Raw genomic sequence first — 13,162 nt, 5'->3', positions numbered from 1 at the left:
CATGGCCATTGCTTGGGGGAGTGAAGGCCAAGGCAAAAGGGGAGAAAAAGGAGACAGGGAGGACAGAGTTTCCTCCACAAAGGGAAGTCCAAGCCTGAATTGGAAACTGAAAATCAGCTGGTGGGTCTGGGATAGGGTGGAGGGGTTACCATTGCACATATTAATATTTCCAGTTACAGATAGGTAGCCGTGTTGGTCTGCCATAGTCAAAACAAAAAAATTCCTTCCAGTAGCACCTTAAAGACCAACTAAGTTAGTTCTTGGTATGAGCTTTCGTGTGCATGCACACTTCTTCAAATACACATTCTTCAGATGTGTATCTGAAGAAGTGTGCATGCACACGAAAGCTCATACCAAGAACTAACTTAGTTGGTCTTTAAGGTGCTACTGGAAGGAATTTTTTTGTTTTGACATATTAATATTGCGTAGCTTGTAACAATTGGATGCATAAAAGCTGACTCCTTTCGGAATAAAAATTGTCCAGACCCATAAATATGATTCAGAGCTTTACTAACCAGAACTTCTTCAGAACTGGTACAGTACAAAAACAAATGATAACTCCAAATAATTCCGTAAGACTTGTCCAAGCATAGGCTCAATATCTTAGAAATATGACTCTAAAGAGACCCAGAATCAAAGGTCTCTCCCTACAGTCGCCATTAGCCTGGAGCTGTATCTCATGGGAAGACTTATTTGCACATCTTTCTTCCACTATTCCTGGGAAATAAAAAACCAAAGGCAGCTCCCTTCAAAATGGAGATTTGCAATTGAATACTATAAACATGTGGTCTAAGGTTAAACACATGAAAAGGGCAGAGAGCATCAACTTTAATCATTAACCTAGCTAGAAGCTTAGAGAGCTTTAGCATGCCCCAATGAAATTTTCCAGCGTTAAACCCTTAGCAATATACATGCAGACATTCTCCATTTCATTCTGCAATTAAACAATTATACTCAACATTTAACTTGGTGATAAACTTCATTTCTTTGTTTCATTCAAGAACCTCTTTCTGGGAAACGTGCCAAAGCGCTTTAACAATCATGGCATATAAAAAAACTATTTCAAACCCAGGACAGATGCAGGCTGGAACAAGAATCCCCCCTTGTTACTTTATGTTACTGTTTATTTATATGCCACTGTTAGGTTTCCATGGGGGTTGCTCGTGCGCAAGCAGGCAAATCCCTCCCTGGGTGGCTGCTAATGTAAACTTTATCTGTCCAGAGAGCCACTCACCCGGGGCTGTCTCAATCGCTGGCAGAATCCGTGAGTGGGCGTTTCTTAAACTTCTTCCAGCAAAGAAGCTCCTTGATGCCCAGTCTCCGCCTTCCCTCTCTGCGCAAAAGCCTTCTGCGCAGAGAGGGCGTGGGCAGCAGAGGACCCCTTCCCTCCCCGCTTGTCCCAGGCAAGGAGTCATGGGACCGCCTCGCCACTTGCGACTCCTGCACCCCCTCTTCACTGGAGCTGCTTTTATTCTCTTCCCCAGAAGATGAGCTGCTCCTCCCGATCCCTGGAGGCTCTCTATAATCCCTCTGGCTTTTGCTCTCTCCCTCCGGTACTGATGGCAGTTCCCTGACATCCACCTTTTAGCCAGAAAGGCTCCCAAGAATTAGCAGATACAGTCATATCTCGGGTTGCAAACGCTGCGGGTTGCGCATTTTTGGGGTACGGACCGCACCAAACCCAGAAGTACTGGAATGGGTTACTTGTGGGCTTTGCACATCGTTCTTTGCACATGCACAGGAGCACCAAATTGTGTCATGCACGTGCGCAGACGTAGCGCTGCGGGTTGCGAACATGCCTCAAAATTATACACATTCAAAACATTCCAACAGTATTACGAAGCAAACACGTTAGTGTTCCTACAAAAAAAGTTAAGACAAAAATGCCCAAGCAGCACCTTCACTTTAAAAGTGTCCCAGGCAAAGGGGTGGGGCAAGGCAGGTGGAGAAAGCTGAGGCCCCTAGATGGTCCCAGCAGCCTCCCCCCTGGAGCCCCTTCAGATGCCTGTTGCCCAGGGAGACCTTCAAGACAATATAGTCCGGAAGGCAGTTCCAAAGCGAAGGGACCACTGGAGCAAGCTTTTCCTGTGTGCCCTGGAGTGGCCCAGTGAGCCCAGCTGCTTCCAGGCATCTCTTGCCCCCCCCCCCCCCAACCACAACATAATTTCCACTCTCCCTCTGCTGGCCATCTTCTTTCCCCTCCGAAGGGCTTGGCTGCCTGGGCTTAAAGTTCCTCCAGGAGGCAGAAGCAGTCAAGAAATCCCCTGCTGCTGAGCTGGGCTGCAGCTTCTGCTGCACTGGCCTTTCCCGGGCTGACAGAGCGGGATCCTTTCACCGGGGACTGATGTCCACAGCCATGTACCTTGCCTCAAGCTGCCTGGCATCCCCCACTGACCTGGACTAACACTTGTCAGTGGAGGCCACCTGACGCAGCCTCCCCACCCCTGTTGCCAGAGAAAAGGCAGGGGCCCTTTCCTGCCGCAACACCTCCCTCCCTGGCATACACCCAAGGTCATCTTTCTTCATCCTGAAAGACTCTCCTGCCTTGGGAGGATGCAAGAGGCGCATCCTGCTTGAAACTGCTATGGATGTCTGGAGCAGAGGAGCTGGACACTGCTGGGCTCTGCTCCAGAAGAGAGTGGGGTGGATTTGCAAACCGGTATCCCTGCCAGGGCATCTGGGCTGCAGGCATTTCAGGGGAAGTAGTCCCTGTTGGGTTCTGGTCACCCCATGGACCTATAGCTAACAAGGAAGAGTTGATTTAACAGGGCAGCCTGACAGGGAACCTTGTGTGTGTGCTGCAAAAGCGCAGGGTCCCTGCAGGACAAGAGGATGCCCAGGCAGCTGCACTTGCCAGTTCAACAGTTGCAGTTGCGCAGCTTCAGCTGTCTGTCTGTGAGCTTTCCTTCCTTCCTTCCTTCCTTCCTTCCTTCCTTCCTTCCTTCCTTCCTTCCCTGAGAGCCCCTTTGCCTGGCCACAACCCCTTTGGGCTACTTCTTTTCCACCTGACTGGGTGGAATTTAGACACATTTTTAAAAAAACCACAGTGAAAATGCTTTTTTAAAAAAGCGTTTTGAAAAATATATTGAATCTGCCATAAGCTCACCATCGCCATCTAGTGTACAATGTGTATAATGCACTTCAAATACACTTAAAACATTATATTTGCAGCTATACAACTGAGTTCTGGAGTCTTCACTGGTGCTCTTTCTCCCTTTCCAGGCTGCAAGGATGGCTCTGGATGGCTCCCTCCTTTCTCCAGGGAGACAACCTTCCTCTGTGGGCACGACCGCCCCAATATATTCAACTGCCTGCCTGTGGCAAAGAAGGAAAGATGGGACACACACACCCCATCCCATGTACAGAAGACGACTGGACTGGCAGCTGACTCTTAATTCAGCCGTCCACACCATACTTGACACAGCAGACCAGATCCAATTTTCTGGACAGATCACGCAGCAACAGGGGAACGGCTTGGAGGAGGGAGGAGGGCTTTAGATGAAAATGTAGGGGCTGCTGCCCCACCCCAGCATCTGCCACCTGAGGCAATTGCCTCAGTTTGCTTAATGGTTGGGCCAACCCTGTTTTGGGATCAGAAGCACAGGTGTCTCCACAACCTCCTTACATGAGGTAGCAAAAATGTAGCGCAAAAAACAAGGTTCAGGCAGGTTTCAGGCACATGGCTCATGCCTGGGGACCCACAGGGTTAATGCCTCAAAACCCCTCAAATTCGGTTTGACAATCTTAGAGACAATCTCCATAGCCTGCCAAACTTATCGCCAACATCTGCCTCAATAGAAAAGAGACCTCCTCCTGCCTGGTAAACAAACTGTTCTTTCTAATCAGCCCAGGGGCCAAGACGGAGCAAATTGCCACTGGAGCAGCTCCAGGAGAAGAAGAGCCACAGAGTCCATCTGCAGCCACAGATTCTTTCCATTGCTTTCGGAACTGCTTTTCTGCCTCCCACGAAATCCATCCAGAGAGAGAGACCCCAAAGGAGCTCCGGGTAAGAGTCACATGGGGTCTGGTCAAGGCACAGAGGAGGGCAGACATAATTTATAATTCATATAATAGTTGTGATCAATGGGGCTTCCTTTCATGTAAGCATCCATGAGATTTCAGCCCGGGTGGTATAAGAATTCCCCCCCTCCAAATTATTGGGAGTCCTTTGGGTCCTTTTGAGGCTCTGTTGCAGGGCAGATAGAGATGCAATTATAACATATAGATATAATTACTGTACTTTTCTGTGTGTAAGACTAGGTTTTTTTTACTTTAAAATAAGGTTAAAAATCTGGGGGCATCTTATACATGGATAGTGCATGTGCCCATTTTCTAAATTTGAAGTCCCCAAAAGTTGAGGGTGTCTTATACATGGGGGCATCGTATACACAGAAAAATACGGTATCTTATATCAATTATATAATATAGATAGATGTAGATATACAGCAAGTCCCCATAATAACTGCGATGGCTGTAGCTGTTAAGGAATGTTCTATAAGGAGGGGGGTCTGCATCCCCCCCACGTTCACCACTGTCCTGCATAACACACAGCAGCAACAGTCTTCCGTGGTAAAGAGGCAGTTGAAACAGCTCTTCTGAATCCATCCTGTTTCCCTCCCTGGGGCTTGGCATGCCATGTGCAGAATGAGCTTCCTGGCCCCATTGCCACAGAGAGTCCTTAGTGCCTCGCCATCGGAAGTCACTTTCCATCTGCAGGGAGAGGATCTGGCTTAGCAGTGGCTTGACAGGGCCCCTTCTGTCCTTCTGTTTTCTAGGAGTCCTTCTGGCCATGGGGGAAGGCTGTCAGACCACCTGCCTGTTGCAGGTGCTCCTCTTCCCTCTCTTTGCGGCTGAGGAAATGCAGCAAACAGGTAGGTGGGGTGGGGAGTGGTTCTTGGCCACCAAATGGACCCACAGAGAATGGGATGTACATCTGAGGACCTGTGACCAGAGTGGAGCCCAAGAGGCACCACAAGGTCTCTCAGGATATCTCCTGCTCTCAATGCTTGTGAATGTGTTAGGGTTTAACTTAAAAGCAGTTGGGGTGGGAGGCAGGGGGTTCAATTTTGTCCAGAAAAGCAGCGTTGAAGGAGGGGGTAGTGTCTTTAACTCTCCACCTCAACAGGCCATTTTCCAGATTAAAATGCTGCTGTTCACCCTATTGTAGGGCAGGGAGACATATCCAGACCCATCTCTGGGCTTCTTTCCTGGCTTTGGACCCTTTGAGGAAGGGGGAAGGTCCCTAGGGTCTTTGCTGTTTTCTTTACAGAGTCCCCTTTCTACATTTGTTTAGATTTTTGATGTAATATATGTATTCCGCCTTTCCAACCACACGTGTTGAGCTCAAAGCAACTCTCAATAATCTCAGTAGCTTTAAGAAATAAGAAACAATGCAATCACTGTACAGTCAAACCTCTGTTGTCGAACATAATCCATTCCGGAAGACAGTTCAGCTTCTGAAATGTTCGACAACTGAGGATCAAAGAGCAGTCAGCAAAGTCAATGGAGAAAAATGGGGGGGGGGACTCCCCAGAAGCTGTTTGGCTTCCAAAATTTGTTTGAAACCGGAGCAGTTACTTTCAGGTTTTTGGCATTCGGGAGCCGAAACGTTCGATAACGGAGGTGTTCAGGAACCAAGGTTTGACTGTAATATCAAACACAGTAGCGTACGACAAAACAAATTCATCAAGATGATTTAATAAAGTAATTAAAAATAACAGAATGAGCTGCTGAGCACAAGCCCTGTACTAGTTGACACCCTCTCTCTGAGAAGGGGCTTTTTCTTCATCCAGTGTAGTGGACAGGGCATGCTCAGACACGAGTGAAAAGCAGGAGGTTGCAGAAGAAAACACAAGGGCATAGCAGCTTGTCCACTGAAATCCCCAAATCAGGTCTCTCCTCCAGAAACCCAGAGGGGCAGATTGCTCCTTTCATCTTCTGCTCAAGGCAGGAATGCTTCTTAATGCCGGCTGCTGGAAACCACAGTTTGGAGGAGTGCTGCTTATGGGCTTCTTCGCTTTGGAGCATTTAGTTGGCCACTGTGAGAACCAGAGGCTGAACTAGATGAACCACTGGCTCCATCCAGCTGCAGGACTCTCTTCGTGTTCTTATTCTCGTCCCCAAAGCATCTGCAACCTCTTCTCTTCTTCCCAGTGCCAGCTAATGGCACAATTGGAATAAACACAAGCCAAATTTCAGGAGGGAGGGCGGGAGTGGTGCTGAACTGATGAGGGTGCGGCTGGCTTCTGAACCCCTTCCCCCCTTTTCTCTGTCTCCTGGCAGGGCTCTCCAACAACAGTGTGCGATGCCTGAACAATTATGGGCTGCAGGGCCGCAGGGTGAATTGCACATGGCACCGCCGTGACGAGATCCTGGGAGAGGGACCCTTCCACCTCAATTTCTCTGAGTAAGGGCAGGGACACCAAGCCCTGGTGCCTGCTGGGGTGACTGAGGGCTGGCAGGAGCCAGGTTTCTTGCAGGGTGGCTCTGGGTTCCTGGACAGTGTATCTCTCATCTGTGGTTACAAGCTGTGGGGAAAAGGAGATGCCAGCACAGTCCAGGGGATGTTGATGATTGATGGGTTTCAGGAGCCAGAGAGCAGACTTCCTAGGACTTTGGCTGGAGCACAAGGGGCAAAAAGCAACAGCTACAGCAGGGTATATCTTCTTGGGAGAAAATGCCCAGGGTGCTAGGCACAACCAGAGTCAAAGGCTGCGCTGCCCAATACCACGCCCATCCCAGCCCCCAGAGGTTTGTCTGAGTCCCTTCCCTGGTGGCACCTTAATTTCTCCAAGGTGCACCTTTAGATTTTCAGGTTGCATGGAAACAAATCCCTGTCCCTTCCTCCTTTCATCCCTTTCGGACACACAGTCAGACACTTCGGTCAGGAAGTTCAGGTATGTGAGTGTTGTGATAGGAGTTACTCTCCATATGCATTCTCTCCTTCCTCTTATGGCGACCGGCCACATTCCCCCAGCCATGCTTCATGCTGGGCGGCCACCCCAAGGAAGGACCTTCTTCCTTCTCTCCTCTGTTTTGCAGCCTCCTTGGTCTCAACAGTGACCTCATCTGCCATCTCTCTGAGGAGGCCCTGGACCAGTTCAGCTGCTCTGCGAATAGTGAAGAGGGCGAGTTCACAGAGAACGACGAGTACAGCGTCTCCTTGTATGCCTCCTCCTCCTCTGGAAACGGATTCCTCGTCTTTGCGATGTATGAGCCCAGGCTGCACAGTGAGTCTTCTTGCATGTGGAAGGACTGACTCAAACTTCTCCAGGGAGAGTGGCCATGGTTGGAGGCAAGGGTCCTTGTGTCCTCCAGCTGTTGGGGACAGTCTGTTTGCCCCCAGCCTTTTTCCTCCCCTCCACCTCTCTTTCTGAGCTTTTTCCAGCCCTGGACATCCTGGTGAGCCCTGCTGAGTTCTCCCTGAGCAGCAGCAGCAGCAGCAGCAGCAGCAGCAGCAGCAGCAGCAGCTCCCTGGAGGATGTCCCAGGAGCGCACACATACACACTGTGTTGCTTTTGGGTGGGTGGGGGTCTTCTTGGCTCCCAGCAGCACCTCCTCTCCGCTCTCTATCTCTTTCCAGTCAAATGTGAGCCACCGTTTGACCTGCAGAGCAATATGAGTTCCAGCAAGTGCTGGATGCAGTGGAGGAGGCCAGAGGCCTATGAAGACATTTTCCTGGATGACTGGCAATGGGAACTGGCATTCAAGACCACAGAAGCACCATGGGAGGTAAGAGGCCACTGAAATGGGCTGAGAGCAGGAGGCATTTCACCACCTCTTGCCTTCTCAAGGATCACAATGCCCTGGAGGATAGGAGACAGGAGGGGTCTTGGCTGACACACAGCACAGAGACGTCTGGTCAAGGTTTGCACACTGACGTGGATGGCAAATGGCTGAGCAGCAGAGGGTTGGATGGAAGCAGAAGCAAACGTTGAGTGTGAACAAGCTGTTAGCGGCATAAGGTCTCCACCCGGAAGCCCCCATCTCCTTCTGGCATTTGCTATGACTCACAGGGCCTGCCCAACTGAATTCTGTCTAATGGGATCATTGCTTGTGCTCTGATCCTTCACAGCAGGCACAGAACAAGGTCTAGGTCAACAAAGAAATGCGGGTGGCGGGTGGCACTGTGGGTTAAACCACAGAGCCTAGGGCTTGCCGATCAGAAGGTCGGCGGTTCGAATCCCCGCAACCGGGTGAGCTCCCGTTGCTCAGTCCTTGCTCCTGCCAACCTTGCAGTTCAAAAACACATCAAAGTGCAAGTAGATAAAGAGGTACCATTCCGGCGGGGAGGTAAACAGCGTTTCCGTGCACTGCTCTGGTTTGCCAGAAGCAGCTTAGTCATGCTGACCGCATGACCTGGAAGCTGTACGCCAGCTCCCTCGGCCAGTAAAGCGAGATGAGCACTGCAACCCCAGAGTCGTCCGCGACTGGACCTAATGGTCAGGGGTCCCTTTACCTTTTACAGGGCCTGCCCAACTGAATTCTGTCTAATGGGATCATTGCTTGTGCTCCAATCCTTCACAGCAGGCACAAAACAAGGTCTGGGTCAACAAAGAAACATGGGTGGAAATTGAGGGCTTCGAGTTCGATTCTGGCGTTGAGTACGTGGCAAGAATTCGCTGCAAAACTCCAGATGTGAATACGCACTACAGAAGCCAGTGGAGTCCGTGGAGCGCCACCACCAAGTGGAAAGCACCCCCAGGTCTGGTACAAAGCTGGGCTGCATTTGATGTGCCACACACCCAGGTCCACACACACACAAATTCCACTTCTCTTGCTTGCACTCATTTGTGTCATAGGTTTTGTTTTTCTTATGCTCAAAGGCAAGTTACAACTCACAAAACAAAGTACCAACAAAGCCCCCCACATTAAAAAAAACAGGATCACATCTCTTGGGGGGAAAGAAGGTCTTTGGTGTTCCTCCGAACTAGTCAGGTGAGCTTCTCAAGGAACAGATTTTAAAAATCTGCCTTCCTGGGCAAACACAGACTCTCTGCAGCTACCAGTTTCACCCCCCAAAGATTTATTTAGTATTTTACTGGAGCTGAATATATCCCACACACCACACAGGCTGAATAAGCTCTTGGTGAAATGTGTGTCTGCTTGTTTGCTGTTCCAAAGTGAAACCCACAAAAAGGCAACTGTGCTCATTCTTTTGGTCGCCAGCTCCTTTTCTGGCAAACCGAGGGCAATCCTCTACTGTACTGATGTGCTGATGATTCCATCCACAGGCAACGGGCGGCAGCAGCATCGGGAGTCCCACCTCCTGAAGCATGTGTTCAACCTGCTCTTTCTCTGCCTGGGCATCCTGCTGTTCCTGCTCCTGGTACTCACAATCTTCTGGAGGTATATCACTCACTCACTCATTCATTCATTCATTCATTCATTTCGCCTGGAGATGTTGCATACAGGCAGCCAGGAGGGCCCAGGCACCAGTATTTGTGTTTTGCTCATCGCATGAGGTCAGATAAGGAGTAGGGGTCTCTGGCCCAGGGCTTTGCTACCCTGAGTTGCACTCCCTCGCGCCCACACAATGTGCCTAGTGCATGCACAAGCACAGAAAATAGAGACACAGCAAAGGGAGGCTTTTGTGGTTCTCACAGCAGGAAAGGGGTATCTGTCACATAAAAGGCACACAGACTACAGTATATCTATCTCCTTCTCCCCTGCCCTGAAGTGGGAACTGGCTCTCAGATTGGGTGTGGCTGATGCTCAGCCTTTTGTGTGCATGGAGGCACCACTTCCTTCAGTTGCGTGAACACCTGCCCTTCTAGGGCATTTGCATACAACCAGACTCTCCTCTCCAGCTCCAAATTGGCCCAGCAAGTGGGCAGGAGGTTGCCTGTGCTTTCTCTTTTCCTCACTGGGGTTGACATGCACCAAGGAGGTGGAATAGGGGCGCACAATGCTTCTGCAGAAGGAGGAGACAATTATTTCTACACCACCAGCATCCAGGGAAGAAGCACTGTGGGAGGCTGGAAGAAGAGAAGGGGTTTTCCCCATGGGCTGTGGTTCTCTCTTTCCACAGGTCCAAGGGCCATTGCAGCGCAAACATCCCCAGCCCAGCAGCTTATTTCCAGCCCCTTTATCTCTCACACAGTGGGGATTTCAAGGTAACAACCATGATCTCGGGAGCAGCCACATTGAACCTGAGGATGGCTAAGTACCAAGCCGGGGAGGGTGGGGTGTAATTCTCAAGCTGCCATGGAGAAGTGGGCCTCCCATCCTTTCAGAAGAGAAGGGGGTTTCAGCTGCAGAGATGGCTTCCTGGGCAAGGTTTTGGTATTGTTGTCTGGGAGTCTTCCTGGTCCCTCTCTGGTAGTGGTGGGAGATTTGGGTATCAGGCTGGCAGCTTTGTGGCCTAGGCAGGACCTGGCCTCCTCACCTGAAGACAGGTTGTAAACTGCTTGGAGAATTCTTTGGAATAATAATAATAATAATAATAATAATAATAATAATAATAATAATAATTTTTTCATTATTTGTGCTCCACCCATCTGACTGGGTTGCCCCAGCCAGTCTGAATAGCTTCCAGCATATATAAAAACATAATAAAACATTAAACACTAAAAACTTCCCTGTGCAGGGCTGCCTTCAGATGTCTTCTAAAGGTTTTATAGTTACGGTACTTACTGTATCTCCTTGACATCTGACGAGAGGGCGTTCCACAGGGTGGATGCCACTACTGAGAAAGCCTTTCCTAGTTCCCTATAACCTCATTTCTCGCAGTGAGGGAGCCGCTGAAGGCCCTCAGCGCTAGATTTCAGTGTCCAGGCTGAACAATGGGAGTGGAGACACTCCAGGTATAGAGGGCCAAGGCCGCTTAGAGCTTTAAAGGTCAGCATCAACACTTTGAATTTTGTTTGAAAACATACCAATGTAGATGGCCAATGTAGATATTTCAGGACCAGTGCGTATGGTCCCAGCGGCTGCCCCCAGTCACCAGTCTAGCTGCTGCATTCTGGATTAGTTGTAGTTTCCGAAATGTAGTTTTGGAAATCTGAAGCAGCGCATAAATCATGTAACTAAAAGAAACTAATCTCAACCAACCAAGTTATCCAGGTGTCTAGGAATGGACATAGACACACACCCTGCAAGTAGCAGGAAGCCCAAGAAGAGGTGCACACTGACTCCAGCAGTAGCCGAGGGGGCAGCAGGATCATGCTCATGCTGGCTTCTGGCATGGAAAGCCATTCCAGGTGGGGAACCTGAGGCTATTTTCTGCTCTCTTCCAGCGCTGGGCTGGCCTGGCAGAAAAGAGCGGTGGGAACGAGGACAAGGAGATGCCCTGGGACCACAGCAAGGGGGGCGAGGAGGATAAAGCCCCCCCAGGAGGCATTTCCCGGCTTTCCTTCTGCCAGCCACTGCCAGAGGCTGAGGCCCTGTCCAAAGACAGCAGTTGCCCCCCGCCTGAAATACCAGACTATCAATATATGGCCAGCAAACAGAGAGGCCTCGAAGGAGACCTGAAGCAGCCGCAGCCTGAAGCAGAGGCACCCCTTCCCTCTGGGGAAACAGAGCAGGAGAGCTCTTCTTCTTTGCCATGCGAGTGGGGCTTCACCTTCCAAGAACAGGGCCCACTGGAGACGGAGACACCCGCCCTCCTTCTCCTCTTTGGCAGCAATGATTACTGCGCCTTGGGAGGTGGCCACAGCCAGCCAGGCTCCAGGCCTGCTGCTGAGCAGCTGCTGCAGAGCATCTCAGCATGGGGGCCGGGCCAGGCTGCAAAGGACACCCCCCAGGCTGTTCTGGGCCCCACTAGCCATGTCTGACCCCCCACCCACAGATCAAGGCAAGCCCTGTTGCCCTGACCATGGCTGGGCTGATGTCTCGATGGATGGATATTTCCCCAGTGGGGCTGGACAGTGTGACTTGATGGCTAGGGCTCTCTCTTGTCTGGCCTTGGAAGGTGGCATCCCTGGAAGAAAGGAGGAAGAGCATTTGGGAGCTGTGTTGCAGTGGGAGACTCAGAGCTGATAGTTGGAGTATGTGCAGCTGGGTTGGCAGGGGGTAGTACAGTGTTGGAGAGCAGATGCAAAAACCACAACACGGCGGCTTCCTCACTTGAGGTGCCTACTTCTTTCCAGTGAGTTCTGCTTGCAACTGCAATAAAGTCACACTCAGAACAGATGCCCTTTGCGTTCTCTGTTCCCTGTCCCCCACCAGAACCCTGCAGTGCTGCTGCCACCCCTTGGGAAAGGCGATGGAGTGGTGACTCACAGGCCCAGCCTTCCTGGGCATCTGAGGTTGCTGGGCCTGGTAGCTGCCACCCACAACAAAAGGCAAGAAGATCAAGGAGCCAGGGAGGGTTGAGATGTATCCTTGAAACAGCTCTTGGTGCAGTTTCTTGTATTGCAGGTGGGTTTAATATCTGCAAATCCACCAGAGAATTCAGGCATCCATCAGATTTCATTGGTCTCCGAAGGCTGACCATCTCAAGTTCCGCCGGCACTGCAGCATGCAGTAGCTGCTTTCAGCCCAAACCTCACCAGGGAATGCTCTGTCGGTGATGATGGATTCACAATAAGCCCCCCCCTCCCCACTTACAGTGTGTGAAGCCCATGCCCAGCCATATGTGCTGGCCCAGTGATGTGCCGAGACAGCTTCGTGGTTATCATATGGGCCATGAAGTCCTAGGCTGGCCCATCTGAGGCAGCCCAAACTGCCATGAAGGGATTCTCCAACACCACATTCAAGACTACCTCCGTCAGCTCGGCTCCATTCCCAAGGAGGTCAGAGGAAAAACACTCTCCCCACCCTCACCAAATTGCTATTGATCAGGTATGAGGAACTGGTTAGTCTTGGCCTTGTCTTTCCCAGGTGGGAGGGGTTTTACAACAGACACTATTAGCCTAAATTAGATTGTGTTGCCTCCAGTGTGGCCAACTGCAAACTCAAAATGACCCAAGCTGGGGCTGTTTATCGTCCATGACTGCTGCCAGGAAGGATGTTTTATTATCTGTGCGGTGCAGCAGCAGTGGCAGCAGCAACACACATCTCTGCAGACTTCTTCCATGCTGCTGTGAGGGAGGGCAGCAATCAGTAGATCAGTGCTGAAAGCACACCCCCCCCCCCACACACACACGATAATCTTGCCTCAGGCAAATGCAAGCAGCATCATGCAAGTCTTTTGCTGGAGGTTGGGGGAGAGGGAGAGGGC

General features: G+C 50.7%; 1 protein-coding gene across 1 annotated transcript; it reads left to right on the top strand.

The window, feature by feature from the left end:
• The first annotated feature begins 3,668 nt into the window (after nucleotides 1–3,668).
• LOC114584677 (uncharacterized) lies at nucleotides 3,669–11,861 on the top strand. The gene is made up of 9 exons (XM_077919154.1): nucleotides 3,669–4,006; nucleotides 4,776–4,871; nucleotides 6,283–6,406; nucleotides 7,042–7,229; nucleotides 7,583–7,731; nucleotides 8,527–8,704; nucleotides 9,234–9,348; nucleotides 10,031–10,115; nucleotides 11,238–11,861. The coding sequence occupies exons 2-9, from the start codon at nucleotides 4,790–4,792 to the stop codon at nucleotides 11,772–11,774; spliced, it is 1,458 nt and encodes a 485-aa protein (XP_077775280.1). The 5' UTR covers nucleotides 3,669–4,006; nucleotides 4,776–4,789; the 3' UTR covers nucleotides 11,775–11,861.
• Nucleotides 11,862–13,162: the final 1,301 nt, after the last annotated feature.

Source organism: Podarcis muralis, chromosome 14 (genome assembly GCF_964188315.1).
Source record: "Podarcis muralis chromosome 14, rPodMur119.hap1.1, whole genome shotgun sequence".
Classification (NCBI taxonomy): Eukaryota; Metazoa; Chordata; class Lepidosauria; order Squamata; family Lacertidae; genus Podarcis; species Podarcis muralis.
The sequence above is the reverse complement of the archived record's forward strand: the minus strand, read 5'-3'. Positions and strand labels throughout refer to the sequence as shown.